At 35.5% G+C, this 26,507-nt stretch overlaps 1 protein-coding gene across 5 annotated transcripts in view; it reads left to right on the plus strand.

Moving 5' to 3' along the window:
- The window catches only part of SMARCAD1 (SWI/SNF-related, matrix-associated actin-dependent regulator of chromatin, subfamily a, containing DEAD/H box 1), a 78,040-nt gene that overhangs the window by 25,066 nt on the left and 26,467 nt on the right, over positions 1-26,507 (plus strand). For 4 of the 5 annotated variants that reach the window (XM_049630881.1, XM_049630882.1, XM_049630883.1 and 1 more), the window contains exons 5-9: positions 1,708-1,774; positions 6,814-6,917; positions 14,869-14,970; positions 16,500-16,581; positions 18,007-18,398. In XM_049630881.1, coding sequence (XP_049486838.1) covers positions 1,708-1,774; positions 6,814-6,917; positions 14,869-14,970; positions 16,500-16,581; positions 18,007-18,398 — 747 coding nt within the window. The remainder of the gene's footprint in view (positions 1-1,707; positions 1,775-6,813; positions 6,918-14,868; positions 14,971-16,499; positions 16,582-18,006; positions 18,399-26,507) is intronic. The other variant, XM_049630884.1, reaches the window with a different exon arrangement.

Here is a 26,507-nt window from a genome sequence, read left to right on the forward strand (position 1 = left end):
CTCACTTTCCTCCTCCAGCTCTAGGCAACCACTAATCTCTGTCTTTAGGTTTGCATATTCTTCACATCTTATATAAATGGGATTATATAACATGTGATCTTTTGCCACTGGCATCTTTTATTTAGCATAAGGGTTTGGGATTCATCCGTGTTCTATCAGTAAATTTAACTTTTTATGGTAACAAATTTAAATAAAAACATAAAAATACTGTTCAGGCCAAACAATGTGTCTGAACTGAAGGTGGTCCTGAGCCTCCTACTTTAAACTATAAAATAAATTATTACCGTTCTCTGTTACTTTTAACATGAATCTTTTTTTCCCTAAGTCATTTTGATACCCTCTTACTGTTAGATAAATGAAACTTTAGTGGTATCTTGAGTTTGCACCTTGGGGTGTTATTTTCCTCCTGATGTGATTTTTTTTTTTTTTTTTGGAATAAGAAGACAATGCATGTAATGAGTAGTGGCTACAGAGGCTACTTACAATGTTGGAAAGAGCTTCTAACAGAATATACGTGATGGAGTATTAAATGTTCAAAGGAACAAATCTCAATTTAAAAATATTTCTTAGCCTGATTGCTAATTGTTCATGTAGTTTAAGGGTATTTTTCTTCTGTAAGAATATTTATCTCTAATTTTATAATTACAGAGGGAGAATAGGATTGATACACAGAATTGTATTCATGTTTCATTGCATGAATATTTGAAATTTAGGGAGTTTAGCATATTACTCCAAAGCAGAGCACTCTTGAAGTACTCTGTTTCAGCTGATCCCCATCATTTCAAGAGATTTAACATAACATTTATAAAGTGCTTTGCAGAGGCTTTTACACCCATGTAAGGGAATTCAAGAAGTTGTAAAATATAAATTTAATCCTAAACTTGATATGCATGTGCTTTGGTTATTTTGATAATTGGGGGGGTCGGGCTTATAGGATATTTAAGGATTCAAGATTAAGAAAACCAGTAGAAGAGAGTGCTTTTAATTGATTTTAGACTATGTAATTTAATATAAAAATAGCTTATTAAAAGATGTAAGATTTTTCATTTGTTTTACTTTATCTTTTCCAGTTTTTAAATAAAAGCATTTATTCAATAATTATAAAACAAGTAAGAAAGATCTGAATTACCACACCAAAATGTAAGATTTTTTTAAAACAAGTAACTCATTGGAAATTAGGGAAACTATAGCAAAAGGAAAAAGTAGGATGTTTAATTCCTTATGAAATACAAAGTGTTATAGAATAGTATAAAAATTATATATTGAGGATATTAATTATATAAATAGTATAGGACTATGTTCTTTAATAAATTCAGGTGATTCAGAAATAGAGGAAAAATCAAAAAGAACGCTTCATCCCACTCATCTTAAGTATTAGATGTTTTAAAAAGTGACTACAGAATTGTGGGTTATTTTTTCATAAACAAAAAAGGAATAATAACAGATGTCTACAAGTGTCCCTCTTCCTCACTACCTCTTCTCTCCCTCATTCTTTGCCTGGACATATAAGTAGGGAGTTTTTAAGGCTTCAACGTAGAACCTTGCAATTAAAACACAAGAATAACGAAAGCTTGAATATACTGTATGTATTTCACCAACAGTGATAATACATCCAACAACGTTTTAAGAAATGCTTACATTGTACAGACTTTTGTGAAAGACTTCTTAAACTGTTCTTTTTCAAACAATGTTTTCTCGTTCTGTCAGTTGATTGAATCAACAAGCACTATGGATGGAGCAATTGCTGCTGCCTTGCTGATGTTTGGTGATGCAGGTATGCCTGGCTTAGTTTCCACCCATGTGTATTTATTAGCTTTATAGTAATAAATATCTTCACATTTTTAATACTGCTCTACAATTTACCAGGCACATTCATGAATTCTTACAGGATCCTTACGAGTTACTAATAGCTTCAGTTTTTTTAAATAAAGAAACTGAAGCTTAAGAAGGTTAAGTGACTTACCTGAGGTCATACAGCTATTTGGGAACCACATTTTCTAGGTTGATTTTTTTTTTTTTTTTTTTTCCTAGGGAGGGGGCAGGTTTTCATTGGTAATTTTGCTTGTTTTCTACAGATCAAATCTCGTAACAGTGAAGTTTTGGAAGGTATATTTTCTTTATTTCTTAAGTGTCCTTTCTAATTGCATTGTGGTTTTATTTACAGGTCTACAAATCTGAGTCAGTAGGAACATAATGTCTTGTGGAAAGTCCTAGCTGGTAATCAGCATTCCTTCATTTAGTAAATATTTATGCTATGTTCCAGGCTTGGGATACAAAAATAAATGCATTTCAAGGAGCTTGCAATATAAAAGCACCTCCAATATTCTTTTGGCAAATACTGTATTTTTTCCCCCTAACTTATATATACCAAACAAGTAAAAATAACCTATAATCCCAATACCAAAAAAGCATTTAAGTAATGAAGGCAAACCCACACTCCCATTGACCACCCTTGAATTTGCTTTGTATCATTTTCAGCTTTTCCTGTTTGTACCCACCACTGTACCACACACACACACACACACACACACACACACACACACACGTGGGTGTGTCCGTTAAACTAGGAAATGTAATAATAATATCGGTTTGCATTTTAAAAAAATCATTTGATAATTTTTCATGGATAACTTGTCAGAACAATCAGATTTATCCATCTTTTAAATATGGCCCATAACATTCTTCTGTAACTGCCTGTATGATTGGTTTATTAATTATTTCTCTGTTAATTAGCATTTATTTATATTTTTATTATTTTATTATAGTGCTAAAGTAAACAGTCTTATAAGGAAATATTTATGTTATTATTTCTATAGGCTAAATTTCAAACTGGGATGCTGAATCAAAGAATATACACATTTAAAAGTTTAATATGTACTTCCATGTTACTTTCTTGAAGGTTGTGCTAATTTATTTTTTCATTAACATTGTGTGAATAAGTGCCCATTCCCCTAAGTGGATCTTTTTGGCTTTTTAATGTTTGTGAAACTTTAACATATATATGCAAAAATAGAAGATGGCATAGTGTGTTCCCACGGGGCTGTCATCCCTCTTCAGCAAGTAGATTTTGTTGGAGTGCATTCCAAAGATGATAGTTGTTTCATCCATATGAAATATTTTAATTCTTTCATTTTCTTCAATGTGAGTAAGGGAATAAATAGTATTGTGTTATGTGGGTGGTACCTGTGCAGAATGTTAAGATTCTTCCTTTTCTTCCACTTACTAGCTGTGTGACCTTGGGCGGTGTTGCCTAACTCTTCTGTGTCTCTGTTTCCTTATGAGCAAAATAGTGTAATAATAGTACCGGTGTCATAGGTTGTTGTGAAGAAATGATAATGTCAATTTCTTACTATAGCGTGGGGCACATAAGTACATAGTAAGTGTTAGCAGTGATTTGTTCCCAGGGGCCATTTGATAGAAAATGGTACATACAGGAGAAGGTTGATATCTCCCTCATTACCATAGCCCTAGCACTTACTGGAAAAATTCCTGAAAAATGGTAGACTCAATGAACATTTCTTGAGTTGCAAAATGTTTGGAAAATTTTACATATTCTTTCTTGTTCTTATAATACCTCAGTAGTCCGTAATCTTTCCAAATTTGTAGAAACATTTTATTCCATAATAGCATCTAATCTTTTTTCTCTTGAGCAATTTTTATCATTCAACTTATTTATTAATTTAACAGATATTTGTTGCACACCTACTGCTAGATGCCAGATGCTGTGTTAGGCATTGAGGATACGTATGGAAACAAAATGGACAAAATCTCTGCCTTTATGGAGTATAATCCTCATTAAACGTGAACTTCCTTTGAGTTTTTTTCTTCTCATTCTTGCACTATACATTGATATTTTCTTTCTTAAAAAATATTTTCAAGAGGAAAGTTATAAGGAAAGAATAAATCAGGGCCTTCTTGGTTTTGAAGTAAACTTCCATGCTTCATCTTAGAATGGAACGGACGGTCGTATCGGCCATCTTCATCTTTAGTCCATTACGCCTCTGAGGTGTATAGAATGGCAGCTTTGCCTCACCAACAGAAGATAGCCCTTCAATTTACGGTATCAACAGGAAACTCTTTTGGATATATTAGGACAATTTCCCCCAAAAAAGGCCGTTTTAAACACATGTGAGAGATTTTGGACAGTTCTGTGCCTCATGATAAAGGATGTTGGTTTTAGCACAAATTATAATCTTATAGGTAATAACTCCCATATTAAACAGTAAGGGTACCTTTTATGCATTGCTTTCTGAAAGTTTTCGTTTATGAACACTGGGTTACAAAAGTTTTTATCCTATTTTAAAAAGTAAAAATGTGAATTTATTGATGTTGTCCAGAATATATCTACCTGTTTCTTCTTCTCTGTGTTTATATAAAAATAAGCAAAACATTCTTAATGTGATTGTGATCCTATTATATTTGTTGCTTTGTAAGCTTTTCATTAATTAGAGACATCTTTCCATGTTTATTTTTAAAAAGTCTACCTAATTTATAACAGTGGCATTTATGGGTATATTCTAATTTGTTTAATATCTTGGGCATTTAGACAGTTTGGGAAAATTCTTGTGTGTATACTTGAGCACACATTTCCATCAGTTTGTGGAGTAAATTCCTAGAGAAGGAATTGTTGGACTAAAAGATACGCATATCTAGAATTCTGAAGTGTGTTACTTAGATTGGAAAGGCTAGAACAATGCATAATGTTTAAAAGTGCCTTTTTGCCCATGGACTGCTAGGGTCTATTTACTGTTTATTAACAGATACAAAATAATGATATTTTAAAATTCTACTTGTTTTTAATTATTAATAAAATTGAACATCTTTTCATTTTTTTCTGTTAAACTGCCAATATGTGTTCTTTTTTTATGATTTCATGTTTTATTTTTTATTGTTAAATACTGAATTTAGATGAAATTTATTTTCATGTGGGGTATAAGGAATAATTTTAACTGTTTTGTTTTTGTTTTGTTTTGTTTTTTCTGAAATTGATGGTGAGTGCTCCCAATAAAAGATGAGACCTTATGAAACACAATTTGGAAGTGATATTTAGTATAGAATATTAACTTATTTTATTTAGATATATGCAAAAACTTTTTTTATTGAAGTATAGTTAACACACAGTGTTACATTAGTTTCAGGTGTACAACAAAGTGATTCGACAACTATATTCTATACTCACCACAAGCGAGTACATGTCACAGCACAGGGAATATAGTCAATAATAGTGTTGTATGGTGACAGATGGTAGCTGCACTTGGGGTGAGCATAGCATAACATATAGATAAACATAAAGTGTTTAATTACAGAGAAGATGTAGATAACAGTGTTGTGTACTGTTATGTAACATTTTTGTACTCAAATTTTATATTTGCATTTTCTCCCACATTTATTTGCAAATTTTTTGCCTGTAGCCTTTTTAACTATATGAAAATATTTGGTGTCATAATACTACTAACAAAAAGTAAAGCTGTATAAGCAGATATTTAAGGTTGAAGGATCCTTTATTGACAAAACAAAGCTCTTAACTCTTTCAGGAAAGAAATATATCTAGGTGACCTGGCGTAAATCATCTGGTTTCATTGAAGCTTTTTTTCAGACTTAGAATATGACTAACAGTGCTTACCCTACCCTACCCCAACAAATATAATTGTGATGATCCCTTTTCAAAGTGGATGCTGGGAATTACTTGGTTTTTGCAGACTGCACATTTACTCTATGAAATATAATTAGAAGACAAAAATTTAAGCATTCCCACTTACATGGAAATTATACTTTAAAATGTTGGTAACATTTACTTCTTTTGTTATAACCATATTATAAAATTTTCAGACTTACAACTTAAAAGCTGTCGTGTTTGTATTTAGTTTGAATATTGTGCTTCTACAAGTTTTGTTTCTGACAGCATAATTAGGATACTGGTGTAATTAATACTGCACTTTTGTAAACTGTAACAGATGCCTTCATGTTAGCAGTATGTCTAAGGAATTGGCTCTCTGAAAGTAAAAGTATATAAGAAATAGATAAATGTCTTCAAACTACAAATATGTAATATAGCTTCCTTTTTTTTTTTTTTAAAGATTTTATTTTTAAGTAATCTCTACACCCAACGTGGAGCTTGAACTCACAACCCCGAGATCAAGAGTTACATGTTCTACCAACTGAGCCAGCCAGGCACCCCTGTAATATAGCTTCTTTAAGATCATGTAGTTTGAGTTTTTCTTTCACTTATGACAGAATATGTAAATTTTCTATCACTGTTATAGTCTCTATGTTACACTCTTCATTTCTAGGTTAAGAGCATTAATCGCTTGAGCTATCCATGTTTCACTTCCTCCTCATTTATTAAATGAGACTATTACCTACTTTGTAAGTTTATTGTGAAAAATAAAAGAAACAACAGTTTATAAAAGCCCTTTGCAAAGCCTGGTACATAGTAAACTATTATTGGTATCAGTGATGCTATTCAATAAGCTAGACAGATAGGGCTCAACTTTTTTTCACTGCTAAACACGGAGTCACTGAGGAGAACCCTTTCCTTTCAGTATTGCTCTGTAGACTGACCATTCAGTTTAGCGATGTTTGTTGTTACTAAATAATGTGATGGTTTACAAATAACATAAGAGTCTCTGTTTACTTTTCCTTTAATTCAGTTGACATTTATTGAGTATACATGAAATGTAGAAGAAATAACATTGGGCCTGATGTCAAGAGAACGATCTGCACGTGTTCATTATAATAACTTTTTTACCTTTGTTTTACATTAATGATTCTTACAATACTTGTACAAACTTTGATCGTTCATCTCCGTTTTAGAAGGTGGTGGACCCAGGAAAAGAAAATTATCTTCTTCTTCAGAGCCATATGAGGAAGATGAGTTTAATGATGATCAGTCTATAAAAAAGAAAAGACTGGATCACGTAAGTTACCTTTGAATTGAAATATCAAAATCAGCTGTTAGACCCAGAATGTGTTGAATCTGTGGATATCAGATCTAAATGCATCTAAATGGATTCTCTCTCACAACCAAATCAAACTGGGTTTGCATTTCATTTAGGACTGTTTTGCTTTCTTTTTAATTTATCCAGTATTAATTGCTTATCTCTGAGTTATAAAATTAATTATTAAAAATATTCTAGGGGTGCCTGGATGGCTCACTGGGTCCGACTTCAGCTTGGGCCATGATCTCGCAATCTGTGAGTTCAAGCCCCGCGTTGGGCTCGGTGCTAACAGCTCAGAGCCTGGAGCCTGTTTCAGATTCTGTGTCTCCCTCCCTCTCTGCCCCTCCCCCACTCATGTTCTGTCTCTTGAAAATGAATAAATGTTAAAAAAAATTTTTTTTCATATTCTAGTGGCATGATAAAGTAACTTTTGGGAGAAATATACTGTTGTGTTTTTTTTTCAAATATTTATTTTGTGAGAGAAAGAGAGTGTGAGCAGGGGAAGGGTGGGGGCAGGGGTGGGGGAGGGGGAGAGAATCCCAAGCAGGCTCTGCTGTTAGTGCAGAGCCTGACATGGTGCTTGAACTCACAAGCCCTGTGATCATGACCTGAGCCAAAACCAAGAGTTGGACTCTTAACCAACTGAGCCACCCAGGCACTCTGAAAATAGACTTTTAATATATGGTTGAACCAGTACCATTTCCTCCTCCCCAGTGTGACAACTAATTATACTTCTTCCAGATGACCTCTTTGATAACTTAAAACTGCTTATCTAAAAATAATTATGGTTATGCTTTTATTGGGTTACTCTATATTTTTCCATTAACTTTTGCTTTAAGAATAGAACTACTGAGGCCTCCCAGTGAAACCAGACATAGTCCTCCCTGTCTGCATTCAAGACAACACAGTTTCTTTTTGGTAATCAAAATCCGTCACCCCCAACCAGTATAGTAACTTGTTTTATTTTATCTTTTTACCTGTGACTTAATGGTATAAGAAGCCCAAAGTAGCAAGGTAGCAATCTCTACCCTAATTTAATGGGATAATTGTTATGTCCCTCCATGGAAGCATTCTTTTCTTGCGAACTAATACTGATGGGAAGTTAAAAATTCTGTGATTGGGTTTTAGGTATGGGGAGTAGCTATAGTATAAGAGACTAGGCCTACATTTTAGTTTACAAATCTATATATAACAGTTATGGGGGAAACAGCATCAAATTGATTGGTTATTCAGAGCATTTACTTTGCTTGTACATCCTGTTGAACAACACGTCGGTCTTAGGCATTCTTTATAAGTTCACTCTCTATAAGCGATACCACTATTCTGTGGTAGGTTTTGAGGCATGTGGTGAAATCACTAGACAAATTCATTGATGCACTTTTCTTAGTGACCTGGTCAGGAACACTGTGGTATCCTTAGTGTACTGTGTGAATTAGGTTTATTTTTTTTTTTATTTATTTAAAAAAAAACAATTTTTTTTTTTAATGTTTATTTTTGAAAGAAAGAGAGCATGAGCGGGGGAGGAACAGAGAGAGAGGGAGACACAGAATCCGAAGTGAGCTCCAGGCTCCGAGCTGTCAGCATAGAGCCTAACTTAGAGCTTGAACTCTTGAACTTCGAGATCATGACCTGAGCCAAAGTCAGACACTTAACCAGCTGAGCTACCCAGGCGCCCTTCAGTTAGGTTTTCGATATATCTATGTATGATATGTTAGTTGCTTATGGGTTCCATAACACAGCAGCACAAACTGGGTGGCTTAACCAACTGAAATGTATTGTCTCACAGTTCTGGAAGCTAGTGTGTCAGAAGGGTTGATTTTCTTCTGAAGGCTTTCCATTTCTTTTTGTTCCTGATGGTACGCTGGAACTTTGGCATTCCTTGGCTTGTAGATCCTTGCCTTCATTGTCACATTGCATGTTCTTTGTTGACATGTCTATCTGTAAATTTCCCCTTTTTTGTAAGGATACCAGTGGGTAGATTAGGGTTCACCCTAATTTTAACTTCATTATGTCAGTAAAGACCCTATCTCCAAATAAACACATTCTGAGGTGCTAGGGTGTTATTTATCACATGAATTTTGGAGGGACACAGTTCAACCCACAACTGGTATTGCCAGAAGCAGGTAGATAGGAAAGGCATCTTAGAGTAGATTTCTGTTACTGTCCTTTCCATGATGAAAGGGTCCAGTGTAATCAACTTGCCTCCAGACAATTGACTGACTCTCCCAAAGAATAGTGCTATTGTCAGAACTCCTTGTTGGCCTGTGCTCTTGGCAGATTAAATATGTGTTGGTAACAGTAATCAGATAAATCTTGGTGTGGGACCATCTTGTTGATCTGTATACACAGCCTCTATTCCTGTTTCCATGGCCATTTGTTTATAGACCCAGTGATCAAGCATTCAAGTGGCTGTGTTGTTATTGGTGTTCACAAAATAGATCATCTTGTCTTCCTCATTACTCAAAATTTCCTCTATAGTAGATGCACTTTGATGAACATTCCCAAGGAAAACTGTTGCTCTTGCATTCTGTTCTCAGAAAAACTCCTGAGAAGTTCAACGGTGCACCTCTTTCCCAGACTTCTGGTCACCAGTCTTCTATTCTTTTTTTTAAAAAATTTTTTTTAACGTTTATTTATTTTTGAGACAGAGAGAGACAGAGCATGAACGGGGGAGGGTCACAGAGAGAAGGAGACACAGAATCTGAAACAGGCTCCAGGCTCTGAGCTGTCAGCACAGAGCCCGACGCGGGGCTCGAACCCACGGACCGTGAGATCATGACCTGAGCCGAAGTCAGACGCTTAACCGACTGAGCCACCCAGGCGCCCCACCAGTCTTCTATTCTTATTCTCTTCCTTAGCTCCTGTCCATCATATATCATAGCTCTCTACCCCTGGCTACCTCTTTTTATACAAAGTGGATGGTAAGATGTACTGCCCAAACCTTTCTTAAATGAGGCTAAATCATTTAACCTCATTTGTTTGTTTACTTCACTTTGGGCTTCTTCTAATAGTATGTGAACTCTTTGAAAACCAAGTTCAAGATTTTCCCCTCACTTTATCTGATTGTAAAGAATTCCCCAAATGCCATAAATCCTGTTTGAAGGAGGGGCAGAGTAAAGCAGAAGTAGGTACAGTGGGAGCCTGGGACAGCTGCAGAGGCAGCTTATTTGTTCCTCCTGAGCCTGCTCAAGTTCAGTTTCAAATCTCCCATTTTCGCTTAATGACGGGTTGCTGCTCTTCATACTCAGTTTTAAGGTTGGTGGGTGAGATAACCAGATCACATAACAACTCAAGTCTCATGGTCACTTGATGTGCCGTGATCAACCATTCTGTTCCTATCAGGACTCCCTTTCAAGCCAACGATTTTTTCACAAAAAGACATCAGTCCCTTCTGCTTTTATTAAATCTTTTTTTTTTTTTTTTAATGCTTATTTATTTATTTATTTGAGAGAGAGACAGGCAAACAGACAGCATGAGCAGAGGAGGGACAGAGACAAAGGGAGACACAGAATCCGAAACAGGCTTCAGGCTCTGAGGTGTCAGCACAGAGCCAGACACAAGGCTTGAACTCACAAACCATGACATCATGACCTGAGCTGAAGTCGGACGCTTAACTGAGACACCCACGTGCCCCAAGTCCCTTCTGCTTTTAAAATGTGAATTTGTTCCAGTGCAGTAAATACGTTAAACAGCAATTTTAGTATAACCTAAATTTTATGTTATTTATGTGCAGTGTTGTTCGTGAGAAGTACTAGGTGAACACAGAACACTGCACCCAGCTGCACTGAGCCACATAGATTACATAAAATGCACACACCCCAGACATGTACTGGCTGCCTCATTTCACCATGCTTATTTTCCCACAAGGCTGTGTTTTGCTATTCTTTCACATTGGTGAACTTTTCTATTGGAAAAACACCCATTCAACATCCCAAACATATTAAGCAATTTCATTAAAAAATATCAGGTAGTACATATAAGAAGGTTTAAGTATTGAGGAAAAGCTTGAAATAAATGTTTGGGAAGGAATGAGAACATGTGCTGTATCCTGAGCCACAGGCATAAAGGAATGCACATTGTGGAGCATCAGAGACAGTGCCCCAAAGTAATATGGCTGGACTGTCATCATATATTGGGAAGTCATAAAGAAAGGCGTAAAGAAATAGAAGAAAAGGAAAGATTGTTGAGCATCTGAATTAAAGACAAAAGTGAGAAAAGTCAGGAACAACCTTTTCCGTATAGATCTTTTTTTTAAGAAAATAAGTGTGTACTGCGGAAGTAGCTTCTTTTGGTGCCCGTAGTGGTTGCTTTAGTAGCTGCAAATAGTGCTACAAATTCCTAAGCCATCAGGTGTCACACAAAGCCATGAGTGCAGATGGGAAAGCTGCAAAAGAATTTTTCAGCTGTGATACAGAAGTAAACCGAAGAAAGCAACTATACATTGAATTAAACTCAAATTTCATGAAACAGGTATTTGTTATGAATGCATGCCTCACAGATCCCAAATCTGAAAAACGGAAAACAGGAATTAAGATTTTGAAACATAGCATTACTGTGATATTCACTACTAGTGCCAGGTAGAGACTCGGAGCTGAAACCAGCAGTAGTTTATCACTGACCAAACGATGCTATGCCTTTTAAAAGAAGTAAGTCAGCCTTAGAGTTCACTACTGGTACAGGAAAAATGGGTGGAGTGCCCAAATCTGCAGTGATACTTTTACTTAATTCTCTGTTGTAAGAGGACTTTTGCAAAAACAAAAACGAAAAGACTTAAAACCCCTTCTAATGCATCAAGCCTCTCTCTCTACAAAAACTGAAGTCAGCCCCGTTTTTTTCCTTCATTTTCCTCAAAAAACCACCTGAGATAGCCTTGTGATAAATTTATGATTACAGCATTTATGGCTTATTGTTTAAAGTGAGTATTTAAGACACTAATTGCTGTTATTGAAAGTGAGAATGCAGATGTGGTTATAGAATTTTGGAATAGATTTAACATCAGAATTTCATTAGTACCATTGTAAAAACCTGGAGTGATAAGAGCATTTGTATTATGTGTGGTGGAAAACTCTCCTTACCTTGATTTGCAATTTTGAAAGATTTGATTCTTACAGAGAAATTTTGAAAACTCAGAAAAAGGTGTGTTGATTGAGGAAAGAAGGTTGGATTTGAGAAAGTAAAAAGTGGAGATGTTGAAGAGGTAGGGTCCCGCTGATGATCTAGCCACAGAACTCTTGTAGTAATTTGCTCCTGATAGCCATGTGGATACAGAAGGTAATCATGATAATGATGGTGAAGACTAAAAGGCTACACCATGACAGCTTAACACATCAGGTTGTCAGATGCTTTAAGTTTTACTGAAAACAGTTGTGCTGGTTTGAAGATACTGGTTTTAGTACTGAATACAGTAAGAGTCCTAGCATCCAGTTGCATTTAGAACCTTACAGACGGCATTAGTATGAGAGGAGGAGGCTAGCAAAGGAGCAGAAATGTATTTTTTTTTTTATAATTTATCATTTATATTTTCAGCCAGTATAGCAGAGGTAACACAAGGATAGTGAGCCGTGCTGTTCCATAGCTGGCCTTAAGAAATTTGTTCATTTTCAGATAACCTTTTTTCTACCGCTTCACAGTAACTCACAAGCAGTCCTTCCAGTGCTAATACTCCCAGGCAAACTTCAGTTTACATTTATTGTGGTATTTATGCATTTCTTAGCCATTTAATGTGTGTGAAATTGTGCTATCCTGTTTCAAGGATCCTTCCTCTTTTTTTAATGTGTCACTGATGAAGTTTTTGAATGTTGTGCCTCTAACACGATTTTTCTGAAACACTAATTTTTTATTTTCCTGATTTTGCACAGTGCAGTAATTTTGGAAATGGCATATATTATATTGATTTTCTTGTGATTGGGGCTTTTAGAGACTTCATACAGCATCCTTATTAGCCACAGATTCTTTGAGAATCATTGCATCTCCTTGGTCGTGACGCCCAAGTGACAGAGCACCTTGTGTATCCTGGACCTCCTACAGAACCTTCTCAATCTTGGCCTCATTCATAACTGACAGTGTTAAGAGAGCTAGTTCATAAACAGATTAAGCAAAGAGGCCGACCCCGACCGATTGCTCTGCTCCTTTTTAGAGTTAGACAATATGTACCTTTTCTGTTTCCTTTTTTTTTTTTTGAACGGCATTTGCAGCATGCCCCAGATTAGACGCCCCCATAAAATTCATGAAAGTGGTGTGGTGGTTCCCAGAATTGGGGGGGAGGGGGCGGTTATTTCCTATTCTTTGGCCTGCATGTGTCTTCCTGAGGTACCCACTGCTTCCTGCTTACCAAGTCCAGTTAGTGATGTCTTCAGTGTAGGTGATTAAAGTGATATTCTGTGGACTGTGCAAAACTATCAGTCCTAGAGTACCATATTATGAAAGAGCAGGAGACCCCTGAAGACTGTGAAGGTATATCTATCCCTGACCCTTCCCAGATGAAAACAAATTGCTTTTGCTTGTCCTTTCTAATTGGGATGGGGCAGTGGGTGAAGAAGCATGATAGATTTTAACTGCACGGTTATACTGATTTGCTCCATTAAAAATACCATATCTGATAGTAACTGCTACAATTGGGGTTATCACCTCTATGTTTATGATAACTAAAATAATTCTCCAAAACCCATCATCCAGCTTTTGTATAGGCCAAGGAGCCACAGTACATTGGGGTGGGATGGTGATACCAGTTTCTGCAGTTCCTTCAGTAACATGGTGTTGCTGCTGTGGCTGATTCTACTTGTACTTCTCTTCTTCCTCTTTCTTCTTCTTCCATTTACCCCTCCTCAGTTTTAGGGACTGGAATTTGTCTCTTTCCTGCGAGAATGGCCCTTACTCTCTGGGCCAAGGAGCTAACATGAGATTACTGCCAGTCCTAAATATGCCTGTTCCAACTCTCCATTCTGGAACAGGAAAAATAACCACAGGATTAACTCATAACCTTACAGCCCACTGAGACAGAGTTAGGCCCAAACTCTTTGTGTCACTGGTGTAACCACTGGACTACATAGGTATATGTCCCTGCCGTGTGGAACTTTGTCACATTTCTGTGTGCAAGAGAGGTATCACTCACAATTTTTAGTATTTGTACTTTGGGTAGTGAAAAAAAACCTAACAATTGTTGGATAAGGAAGGAGGTGAAAGAAAGCATGAGGCTGTGTTTTTCTAGATCTTGTTTGTGTAGCATGTGGTACAGTTCTAAGCAGAGTTAGGTAAATGATTTTTGATTGACTAAAATATAAGATTTTTCCTACACATGACCCCAAGAATCTTTTTTTTTGCTTAAGTGTGGAATTTTAACCATTTTTTTTAAGTGAAGTTAAGTGACAAAAGAAGAAAGTGATTATATGAGTAACACTGATTATTCCCAGATTAATGTTTTGGTTTCACATAAGTTTCTATCATTGTGTTACTTTTATATTGTGGCTGAACAATTAATATTTGAGCCATTCTATAAATCAACACTGAAGTAAAAGTAACTTTTTTCTCTCAGTATTTGAAATTTGTAGGGAGGTATAAAATTGTGAGCATAGCTGAGATATTTGAGTCATTTTCTTTTACTTGCCATTAGGTTGGAGAGACTTCAGTATACCTGGATTATTTAGAGTAATTTGAGGAACATTCTAGTCTTTTAGCAGATTTATTTCGAGTACTGTATGAAGTGTGAGTTACTGGATATGCAGTCAGGGTCTTGCATTTTGTGATCTTAAAGCAGCAATATCCTTTACCCTTAAAGATATAAATTTGTCAGTTTTCACAAGAACAGAAAGAAACATTTTTGGATTCTTAACTGAATGTGGTAAGTTCCAAATCAAGTCAAAATATAAATGTAATTGTCTTAAGACTTAACGTTATAGGTGATCTCCTTAATTGTTTTTTTTCCCCCCATTAGGGAGAAGAATCAAATGAGTCTGCAGAATCTAGCAGTAATTGGGAAAAACAAGAAAGTATTGTATTGAAATTGCAGAAGGAATTTCCCAATTTTGATAAACAGGTGGGTAGTCATGAAAAGATTTAATCAGTGTGTATTAAGTGTTTGAAACAAAATAGTGTTTGCGATAAGCTGTGTAAAATCTCAAGATGCATTTTACATTTTTCTAATTTAATACTCTTTTTTATCAGTATTATAAAATACTTTCATACTACTTCTTAATTCCTCACACTGTTAACTGTATCAGCATAACAGCCATAATAATAACAAACATAACCATAACAGTTGTAACTCCTGTATAAAATGTGAATATTTAGAAAACCAAGTTAGCTGTTCGCATTTTTCATATTCTTGTCCTTTAAATTTCTCATTAAAAATTTTAAAGGGGTGGTTGAGTGGCTCAGTCGGGTAAGCATGTGGCTCTTGATCTCTGCTTAGGTCATGGGCTCACAGTTTGGTGAGTTTGAGGCCCATGTCAGGCTCTGCACTGACAGTGTGGAGCCTGCTTGAGAGTGTCTCCCTCCCTCTCTCTCTGCCCGTGCTCTGCTCGCTTGCTCACTCACTCTCTCTCTCTCTCTCTCTCAAAAAATAAACAAATAAACTTAAAAAAAAAAAAAAAGAATTTTAAAGTGTCGGGGCATCTGGCTGGCTCAGTCAGAAGTAGGTCCGACTCCTGATCTCAGGGTCGTAGATTTGAGCCCCACACTTGGTGTAGAGATTACTAAATAAATAAATAAATAAACTTAAAAAAAAAAAAAGAAATTTACTTATTTTGTTTTAATTTCTGTTTTTTTTAGAGAAAGAGAGAGCACACATGTGTGAGTGGTGAGCCAGGGAGAGGGGCAGCGGGAAGGAAAGAGAGAATCTTAGGCATGCTCCATACTCGTTACAGAGCCCGATGCAGGGCTGTATCCCACCATCCTGGGATCATGACCTGAGCCGCAATCAAGAATCAGTTGCTCAGCTCAACTGACTAAACTACTGAGGCACCCCACCCCCAGAAAAGAATTTTAAAGTGTAATATTACATCTTGGTACTTTAATATTCCATAAGCTTTGTTTTACTTGTTAAATAGTAAGAAGAATTTCAGAGCCACGCATGCCACTGGTAAAAGTGCCTCTGTTTAATCACATAAATGTATGTGGAAGCACATTATTTGTTTAACATTTAGAATACATTTACACTTGCATTATTTTATTCAGGTATATGCACAGGTAGTATTTTGATGAGCTAAATGCAAAATCTTGTTCTGTTTGTTCTTTACATGTGTTGAAACTATGTTTTGAAGTTGGCAGTTTGTAAAAGCCTAACTGCATGTTAAAGTTTGAGCAGATATTTTTGATCCTCAAGTTTTCAGAGCACTTCATAGGGAGAGGAGAAATGCAGAAAAAGTCAAACTGCTTTTCCTTTGAAGACTTACGTATTCACCCAAGTACATATACACAGAAAGTATCTGTAAAGCAGCATGAAAACAGGTGTGAAATAATCAGCTATGAATTTTTAAGTGATTGACTTATTTTTAGAAGAGTATACAAGTTCTACAAGTTGCTAATTTTAGATTTTTAACAAAAAGATCAATGACTTATTTCTAGGAACTAAGGGAAGTACTCAAGGAACATGAATGGATGTACACAGAAGCTTTAGAATCTTTAAAAGTGTTTGCAGAAGACCAAGGTAACTAGCTCCTTTGTCATAGAAAGCACATACTTCCCATTGTATTCTGTATTTTGGTATATAAGAAAATGGTAAACCTATGAGCTAATAAGCAGTGAATGGGATTGCAAAAGATACTGGGAATAATGATGTAAAAAGTTTTTAAATGAGTAGTTTCCATATGTTAATGGCACTATAAAATGAAATAGAAAATATTTTTTTCTGTTTAGCTAACTTTTTTTTTTAATAGGGCTACTTTTAAATCGCCATGTATTTTTGAGCATAAAAGAAACATCTTTTTAACATTTTAACATCTCTCAGGATGGATCGTATGATTGCTTGTGTTTTATAATCACTGAAATATAGGTGTCCTAGCCTGCCCTTACATGAATATCAAAAGTGCACCACTATCAGAAACCTAAAAGACGAATATCACTGGCATGGAAGAAAGTCCCTAAACCAGTATTGGAGCACTTTTAACTTTCAGAACCAAACAGTAGAGAAGTGGTGGAGAAGAGTTGAATGTTTATTCACATCCTTAAGCAATAATCAGTTAGATCAGCTCTTCATAATTTCATAGCCAATTGAAAAAGGCCAGTACAGTGGCATTGGGGTTTTTTGTTTTCATTTTTTAATGAAGTCTTCTAAGAAATACCCTAGTATGGGTGCTCTTGATGGCACAGAGAATTGATAGTCTGCGGAAAGAAGGAAGCCACCAAATCACCAGTTCTGAGTCTGAAGAATGATTCAAAAGAGATAGATTGTGAATGTGGAGAATTTAAGGAATACTTTATCCAATTTATTTTTCCTTTTTTTGACATATGCACCAGAATGAATGTATAATAATGTGTAAGTCTGAAAGTTCTTTGAGTCAGTAGAACAAACATCCTAAACAGTAAACTAACATGTTATAGGCTAACTGGTAAGAGCTAACAGAACCTCTTCAATCACAGACATCTTAGAAATCTATGGAATATGATGGATAAACCAGCGAAAAAGTAGCAGTGCCTTTCAGTAATGATATATTTAAATAGGTGGAGATGGCAATGGAAAATTAATATAATAGGAATGGTTTTAATTTAGGGTGAACATTGTTTTTGCTATACCCACCAGTGTTGGCATAGAGATGGGGCTGCTAAGTGACATTGGGGATATCTTGTGAATATGCAGCTGCCATTTATATTCTCAGGACCTTTGTTAGAAAATGGGAGTTTATATTCGGTTTTTTAAAACTTACCACCTATTTTTTTAAACTAATTATTTCAGCTCATTGTACGACTTCAGATTCTACTTCAGTATTTCTCTTTAAAGTATATCAAGATTTAATAAATTATAGTTGAATTCTGTATTCAAAACGATAATATCATGTTTAGGTATTTTTTTTATCTTACTTGAAGGCTTGTATTTATATCTTTCTAATTTAATTATTTTTGTCTACCTATATAGATATGCAGTATGCTTCACAAAGTGAATTTCCAAATGGAAAAGAAGCTTCTTCAAGAAGTCAGAATTATCCTAAAAATTCAGCTAAAACAAAACTGAAACAGAAATGTTCCATGAAACCACAAAATGGTTTTAATAAGAAACGTAAAAAAAATGTATTTAATCCTAAGAGAGTTATTGAAGACTCTGAATATGATTCGGGTTCTGATGTCGGCAGCTCACTAGATGAGGACTACAGTAGTGGTGAAGAAGTGATGGAGGATGGCTATAAGGGTAAAATTCTTCACTTTCTTCAGGATGCTTCAATTGGTGAACTAACTTTGATTCCTCAGTGTTCTCAGAAAAAGGCTCAGAAGATAACTGAACTCCGGCCCTTTAATAGTTGGGAAGCTCTGGTAAGGCTACATTACTTTTTTTTCCCCTGTCTGTGTGTGTGTATATATATATATGTGTGTGTGTGTGTGTGTTTAATTCACAGTACCGTTTATAGTCAAGGTGTCTTCAGCCCAGGGAAGCATAGATGGGTCGCCTCATCCTGTGTAGAGTCAAACATTACTTTCATTGTAAGCCAATAGTATTTCAAATAGTGTCATATGACCTAATTTTGAATGAATTAAGGGGTGATTTTCCTGAAAAAACCCAAGCTGATTGGCTGGGCATACTGTCACTCATTCTTTTGCATAGAAACTTGGTTCATTTCACTGCAGAAGAAGAAATTAGAGCTTACATTTAGGAAGGAGTCGTTTGCTAGCCTGTTCTGATCTGTTACTGCTGAGACTCCATGCAGAAAGCAAGAATGTGGCAGAAGTTTTACTACAGCTACTTGAAGAGCAATAGCAACGTCCAGGGGAGCTCCATGATTCAAATACCAGCCTCAGTGTTTTATGCTTCACCTCAAAAGAAGCAATTCTTTATTTTCTTTTTCTTTTAAAAGTGACAGCTCAATCTCTAACATGTTTTTCTTGGTTAAACAACACGGCCATTTTATGGAGTGTAGCAGGCTGCAAGCGTTTTTTATTGGAAAGATAGTGTGTGAAGCCTAGAATTCAGGCATTAGGTGAAGGGAAGGCATAAGCAACTGGTAAGTACACTTTGCATGATCATTTTATGGAATTTGATCTATAAACAAATGCTATCCAAAATACCTGTATTTTGAGTTTTGTAAGTGTCAGCAGTCAGCAAATCTTACTCATACAGAGGAATAGAAGAACTCTGTCTTTTAAATTTTGCCTTGACTTTTGTGAGAATGGGGGCTTTTATATCATGAATTGTATATATAGGCCCTGCTGTGAAAACACTGTGGATGGCTTTTTACAGCTTTAGAAGATCAGCTGCCTCTTGAATCTTTATAAGTTTTAAGGAAGTTTTGTGCTCTATCTTTGGGAGGAAAGTTGCTTTTGTGATTAATTTTATACTTGTGACAAATCTGTAAGAGCTAAGTTCCCTTAGTGTCTTTAAAAGTGGCAGTGTGGGAGGGTCCCTGAACAGTGGTTCTAGAAAGCATTTTTTAAAAAGTTAAGATATTTGAAAAATAAAGAAACAATATTGCTAGTATTTCGTAGCTTAAAAAAAATAAAATAAATAAAGCCACTCATTTTGCCTGCAGCCTTTGCTTTTCCAGAGAACATCTGTCAAAGCAGGCCCTTTCAAAACTTGTTCGGCTTTGCCTGAGTGATTATTTGTTGAAGTATTTGCTGAAGGGCTTTCTTGTTCTTCTTTTCTTCCTTTTCTTCTTTCTTTTAATCTTTAATGGTCTCCTGTGTTATTGCAGAGTCAGCTGCTTGGGCTTGTTGGGATTCTAATTTATTTCATAAGGAATGCAATTATCTGCAGCCAGTGTATTTAGTAACTGTAACTACTTGCCCAAATATCTTACAGTTAAAGTAAATTATACCGGACTTATATGTGCCAGATGCTTTCAAAAATATTCAAGTTAACATGTAGAAAGCATGTTTCCCCCACTAATTAATCGGCATAGTTTAAATTAGTCTCAACATGAATTTTTTGTAGATTATGCATTACCTTTTTAAACCCCCTGTTGCATCTTGCCTCCTCTCTAGAAACTGAATGCAAAGACAGTATTTATTTGCTAGCCATTTAGTTAAATGTTGGTTATTTTATGTAACAGTTACAAAGTAAACCTGCTATTTCAGCAAAAACAGGACTTTGCTGTCCTGAAAAACGTAGGTAAATGAAGAGTTTTTGGAAATGAACAGTTAACATTGGCACATCCATGTATATGAGCTTTGAATTTTAATTTGCGTGGAACTTTTAAGCTTCTACTTTTAGTCATTTTAGAATTTTGAATGTGACTGATTTAGGGAGCAATTTTGTATCTTAAAATCATCAAAGATAAAGTTAATATTACATACACGGTACTACAAAGTTGTATATATGATTTACTACTTTATAGCATGTGAACTCTTAGCATTATTGTTGAAGCTATTTAATCTTAAGGACTGGGGAATTTGTGAGAACTTTAAGAGTCATTAGTATTTCATTTAAAAAGGCAAACTGAGCCAACAAATCAAGTACACATATGTTTTAATTATCATTTTTGCTAAAACAAGTCTACAACATTGGTAGATTAAATGTAATCATTACTGTTTCATTGCCTTATTAGAAAAACAGTTTGTGAAAATTAGGTTAGCAGTGCCTTTTAAAACAAAATGTGGGAAGTACATCATTATGACTTTCTTGTCAGAATTACACTTTTTAAACATTAAATGTTGTAAGATATTCTAGTCACCCTTATTTTTACATGAGAGTTTGTTTAACAAAATAAGTGCATTGTTTACAAGGGTGTTTATGTTCGCAGCTTTATGCCTGTTTTCTTTGAACCAGAATTTATTGTTTGCCAGATTTCTTCATAATTTTTCTGTGTTTTTCTGCTTTAGTAAAGGATGTGTTTATTGTAAGAATAGACTTTGGAAATACAGCAAGCCAATGTCAGTTTAAAACATGCTGTTAATGTGGTAAAATTGGTATTTTAATTGCCATATTTCACACATTTGATGGCATCAGTTCACCAGCCACTTACTGAGTTTGTGTCTATTCTTGTGCAGAGTATGGTGGGGACTGTTGTCTGTGATAATCTTATTATGCTGCATCTTTTATACCTTAATCTGAATAGTAATGTGTGCTGACCAAAGGAAGATACCTGAGTAACTCATTCATGAATAACTCACCTTAAAACTTCGTCTATGCATCTGTTCTTCCTTAACATTTAGGTCAGTGTAGATGCAGTTTTCCTTGATCGCTAACCATGCAACCCAGGTTTTAGTTCATGCCAAAACCCTTCATGCTCATTGTACTGTTCTCAACTGCTGGTAACTTGGACCACAGGTTTTCTTTTCTGCTTTGTTTTCCCAGTGGTTATTGTAAAATGTCTGCTTAAGTTTGTCACTTAAAGCATGGTAATGCCTGTTCCTTCCTTCCTTATAGGGTCATTTTCAATAAATTATGTTTAGGATGACTGTATTCCGGCTTTATTTTTATTTGCATAAGTTTGACAAACATTTATAAAATGTATTATAAATGCATTTTGAGTACTTCATCAGCTGCTGCCAGGTATTTATAGCAGTGAATAAGATTAGGACTCTGTCCTCAAAAATGTTACTTCTTAGGTAGGGAGTTAAATCTGGCCTTAATCCCTCCCTTCCTGTAGAAATTAAAAGATACTTGTATTGTAAGAGTGACACACTGTGGCAGGAGAGAGGTACTTCAGTATGTGGCTTTTTAAGAGAAAAAAGTCCCCGAAGTGATACTAGAGTCTTTTAATCAAAGAGGTGGTAATCAGGGCCATATTGATGTTCTTTTTTTTTTTTTTTCCACATAATTATCCAGCAAGTAGGAATTGCTTTTTCCCCCCTTTCTTCCACCTGAAAAAAAAATAGCTTTATCATATTTTTTGGAGGAATAATTTTTCTTTGTCTAAAACAATACCTCCAAGAACAAAGAAGGTCAGGTTAGCCAAAATTCTGCCCAAGATGCCCACCACTTAAGGCTTTGTTGAGCATCTTATTTGTGCACCTGTTTGTGTATTTCATATTATGTAAATAGGACCATATTTTCTATGCTCATCCATAACTGTAGATTTTACTAGTAGATCCTGCATTTACAGAGTCTCTGCATTTCTTAAAGCCTTTTGTGGTGAGGTATTTTGGTGAAGTATTTTATAGGATTATTAACATGCCTTTTGTCTTCAGGAAACAGTCATTTAACAGTAGAGTGTTCTTATACATTTCCCTAAGTGCCAGCTCATCTCTCTCTCTCTTCATCTCTCCATCTGTCTCTCTTCATCTCTCCATCTCTCACTTTCTCTTCATCTCTCCATCTCTCTCTCTCTCTCTCTCTCTCTCTCTCTCTCACACACACACACACACACACACACCATTAATAAAGATATTATGGAATTATGTATTGAGATTTATTTAAGTTAATATAATTTTGAAGATCATTTTTTAGTATCTACATTATGACTTTGTAAATGCCTTTCTTAGCCATGTAGTATATTACATGATTACTTTTTTTTCCTTGCTTAGCATTTTGTTTTCTCTAGGTAATAGTGGTCTTGGTTTTACTTTGTCCAGTTTTCTCTATATTTATTATTTCAAACTTTCCCAGCTGTCTAAATTTCCCCTCAGTTTTAGACACTTCAGGTATTCCATTTGTATTTCATCTTCCTATAAAAAAAGTCTCATCTGGAATCTTAAGACCTCCTCTGGTTTAGACTGGTTGGATTATAGGCCCGCTATTCAGCTGTGACCTTGGTATGTTATTTCCCTGACATCCAGAGGAATCCTTGTTGTCTCTTGTGTGTTGGATCTCTTCTTCCTGAATTTCATGCATGCCTCTTTATTCTCTTGGTTTTGTGAGTACATACTAGGAGGTAACAGGTGGGGGAATAATATAGTGGTGCTAGATCGCCTGATTTTGAGTCCCAGTTGTGACATTTCTAATATTTATCTGACCTATAGCAAGTTCTTATTCTACATTTCTTCATTTGTAAGTTGGGTGTAATTATGGTACTGACCTTTGGGAAGTCTAAGGGTTAAATAAATGCCCATTCAGCTGAATTCTGGTTCTTAGAAAATGTTAGCTGTAGAGATCCACAATATTTTGCTCTGGAAGTGTTGTATATATTTCTAGTGAAATGCTAAGAAACTGTTGTTTTCTTCTTATCCTCCATATCAGTTATAGCCATATCAAATGCAACTTTTTTGGATCAAGAACAGTTTTTCTTTCTGTACTTTAAGCTGCCTCGAGGCTTTTAAACAGATTTATGGCTGGTTACAGTACCCACAATATATTAAGATGACATTTTTTTCACCCTCCCTTTGTGGTAATTTGACAAAGGTCTGTCCAGTGGGCTATAAGCAGAAGTATATTGTGACTTTTGGAAAGTGCCCTTATAGGATCCCTTCTTCCTGTTGACTGAGATGTCAGTATGATAGTAGGAACCCCATGTATTGAGGATATGAAGCAACAAAGTAGAAAAATCCTTGATTTGGGAACCATCATGTTGGATCTGAAGTGTTTCCACAGGTCTTCGTTTACATGAGAGAGAAATAAACTTGTTGTATTTAAACGCTTAGTGTTTTGGATTTACTGTTACTCATAACTGAACCAAATCCTGACAATTTCATCTTTCAGTGAAACCTTTTCCTTGAAAATCTGATGTTTTACATTCATGGACAACGTACATTACTGGGTAGATTTAAATTCTAAACTGGCAACAATAATTTGGACCATCTCCGATGTTGGTTGGCTTAAATGGGAGGAGAGGTAGGGACAGTAGGAAGTCCCAAGGGAGGTAAATTTTGAAATTTTGACTTCAAAAATAACCAAAATGTCAAGCTCATTTAAAAATTTCAGTAACCAATCAAACTGATGCAGCTTGAAGTAAGAGTTACCTTTTGCACTCTCCTCGATTTCCTCTACGAGAATTTCAAACATAAAAAATTAGAATAAGGTAGCAAAGCCCCATGTCCTCAGCAGCAGCTTCAGTTCCTGGCTGATATCTGATCTTGTTTCATCTATATCCTCATCCACTTTCTTCTGTCTCATATTATTTTGAAGCAAATCTCAGAATTCATTTTATCCATAAAAATCTAAATATCTCAAAAAAGATATTTTCCCTAAACAAAACTAACTACATTGTCACATCTAATAAAAATCATCAATAATTCCTTAATGTTTGGAAATATCCAGAAAGAAAATGTCTGCATTCAGTGTTCAAATTTTGTTTCTCATAAATGGTGTAAGTTTTTTTGTTAAGTAATTTTGAATTAGAATCCATTAAATAAGGTCTACCTGCTGAGATTGTTTGATATCAGTCTTTTTTTTTTTTTTTAATATTTATTTTTGGGAAAGCACAAGCAGAGAGAAGGGGACCAAGGGTCCAAAGTGGGCTCTGTGCTGACTGACTGAGCCACTCAGGGCCCCATTGATATCAGTCTTTTAATTCTCTTTTAATCTGTAGGTCCCCCACCCATCTATCTTTCTTTCTTTCTTTTCCTATAATATCTTTGGTGAAGGAACTGGATCATTTTTTCTACAGTTTCCCAGTCTGGATTTTTCTCCTTCTGGCTGTTTCTTTTTTGTAATGTTAGTTTATTTCTTCTCTAGATTCTGACATAATTGAATTGATCTTCTTTGGGCCAATGTAGTTCTTTCTTATTTCTGGCCTTATTACTCTGGAAGAATTTTCTAGGTCCTAGATTATATTAGTCTCTGAGAAAAGTGCCCATGGAGTTTTGTACTTTCCCTCATAATACCAGTTATTACACTTAAAATTATTGGTTGCATATCTTTCCCAATGACTATAAACCACATGAAGATAGGGACTGTGTCTACATGCCAGGTACCTTCACCAGCTAAGCTAATATTTGCCAAAAAATTAGAGAGCAGTAAATGGTAGTTGTTTACAAAAAAAATGTTTTGTTTTTTTAAACTTTTAAAAGGTCTTTTTTTTTCTTTCCATTTTTTTTGTAATTTGGGAGGTACTAATTGTAGTGAAAAGAAAACAGTATGGACTTTGGAATCTTACCCTACTGTGTGACCTTGGAAATTGTACCTTGGTTTATTCATCCAGAATTGGTGGATTGATCTGGAGTTATTGTGAAGATTTAATGAGTTAGTGAATAAAAGACATCTAGTAGTTTCTAGACCATAAAAGTTACACAATATATGTTCTTTATTTCCTGGTTATTCTTGTTCTCTCACAGACATACGCATCATAAACATATACACTAACACACACCCACAAAAGACATGAGATTGGTTTTAGGCCTATAGTTTTGGGGTTCCTTTAAAAATATATTTAATTGGGGCACCTGGGTGGCTCAGGTGAGTGACAGACACTTGGTTTGGCTAAGATCATGATCTGACAGTGGCAGGATCAGCCTGCATCAGGCTCCACACTGAGCTTAGAGCCTGCTTTGGGATTCTCCCTCTCCCTCTTTCTCTGCCCCCTCCGTCTTGGTGTGCACACGCTTTCTCTCTCTCTCCAAATACATAAACTTTAAAAAATAAAAATATATTCCTTTTTTGTTGTTGTTTTGTTTTTTTTGAGAGAGAGTGCATATACTCGCACAAGCAGTGGGGAGGGGCAGAGTGAGAATCTCAGCAGGCTCCATGTTGGGGCTCAATGCTGGGGCTCCATCCCACCAACGTGAGAGCATGACCTGAGCTAAACCAAGAGTCCATGGCTCAACCTACTGAACCACCCTGGTGCCCCAATAAAATATATTTTAATTAAAAGTTCTTTTTTTTTTTTTTTAATTTTTTTAATGTTTTATTTATTTTTGAGAGAGACAGAGTGTGAGTGGGAGAGGGGCAGAGAGAGAGGGAGACACAGAATCCGAAGCAGGCTCCAGGCTCCAGGCTCCAGGCTCCAGGCTGTCAGTACAGAGCCCGACGTGGGGCCCGAACTCACCGAACCCACCTGACCGTAAGATCATGACCTGAGCCCAAATTGGAGGCTTAACCCACTGAGCCACCCAGGTGCCCCTTAATTAGAAATTCTAATAGAACCTCCTTAAAATCTTCATGGCACTTATTCTAATATACCCTGCTGTTTATGTGTAAATCCTTTCCTTGGAAAGCACAAAATGGGAGATCATATTGTGATTATTAATATTGTCCATGTGAAAATGTAAAGTAGTATGCAAATAACTTTGTATTTCACAGTGCCATTTTGCGAAGTGCTAAGTTGTGTTTTTTAATCCTGCAGTACAATAATAACATGGCTTTAGAATAGATTGGAAATTTTCTTTCCAACTTTTTCTATGTTAGATGTGAAAAGTGCTTATTATAAACACATTTTAGTTAAATTATCATAGTATATCTTGTATTTCTATTATTTTAGCTTTTCTGTGAACTTAAATATACTGTGATCACAGGGATTATTTAGAGTTGTTCATGTGATTCTTATTGTAAATAGGAATATGCTGAGTAAATAAGATGACATGAATCAAAATCATGTGTAGTTTTAACATGTA

This window comes from Panthera uncia, chromosome B1 (assembly GCF_023721935.1).
Source record: "Panthera uncia isolate 11264 chromosome B1, Puncia_PCG_1.0, whole genome shotgun sequence".
Classification (NCBI taxonomy): Eukaryota; Metazoa; Chordata; class Mammalia; order Carnivora; family Felidae; genus Panthera; species Panthera uncia.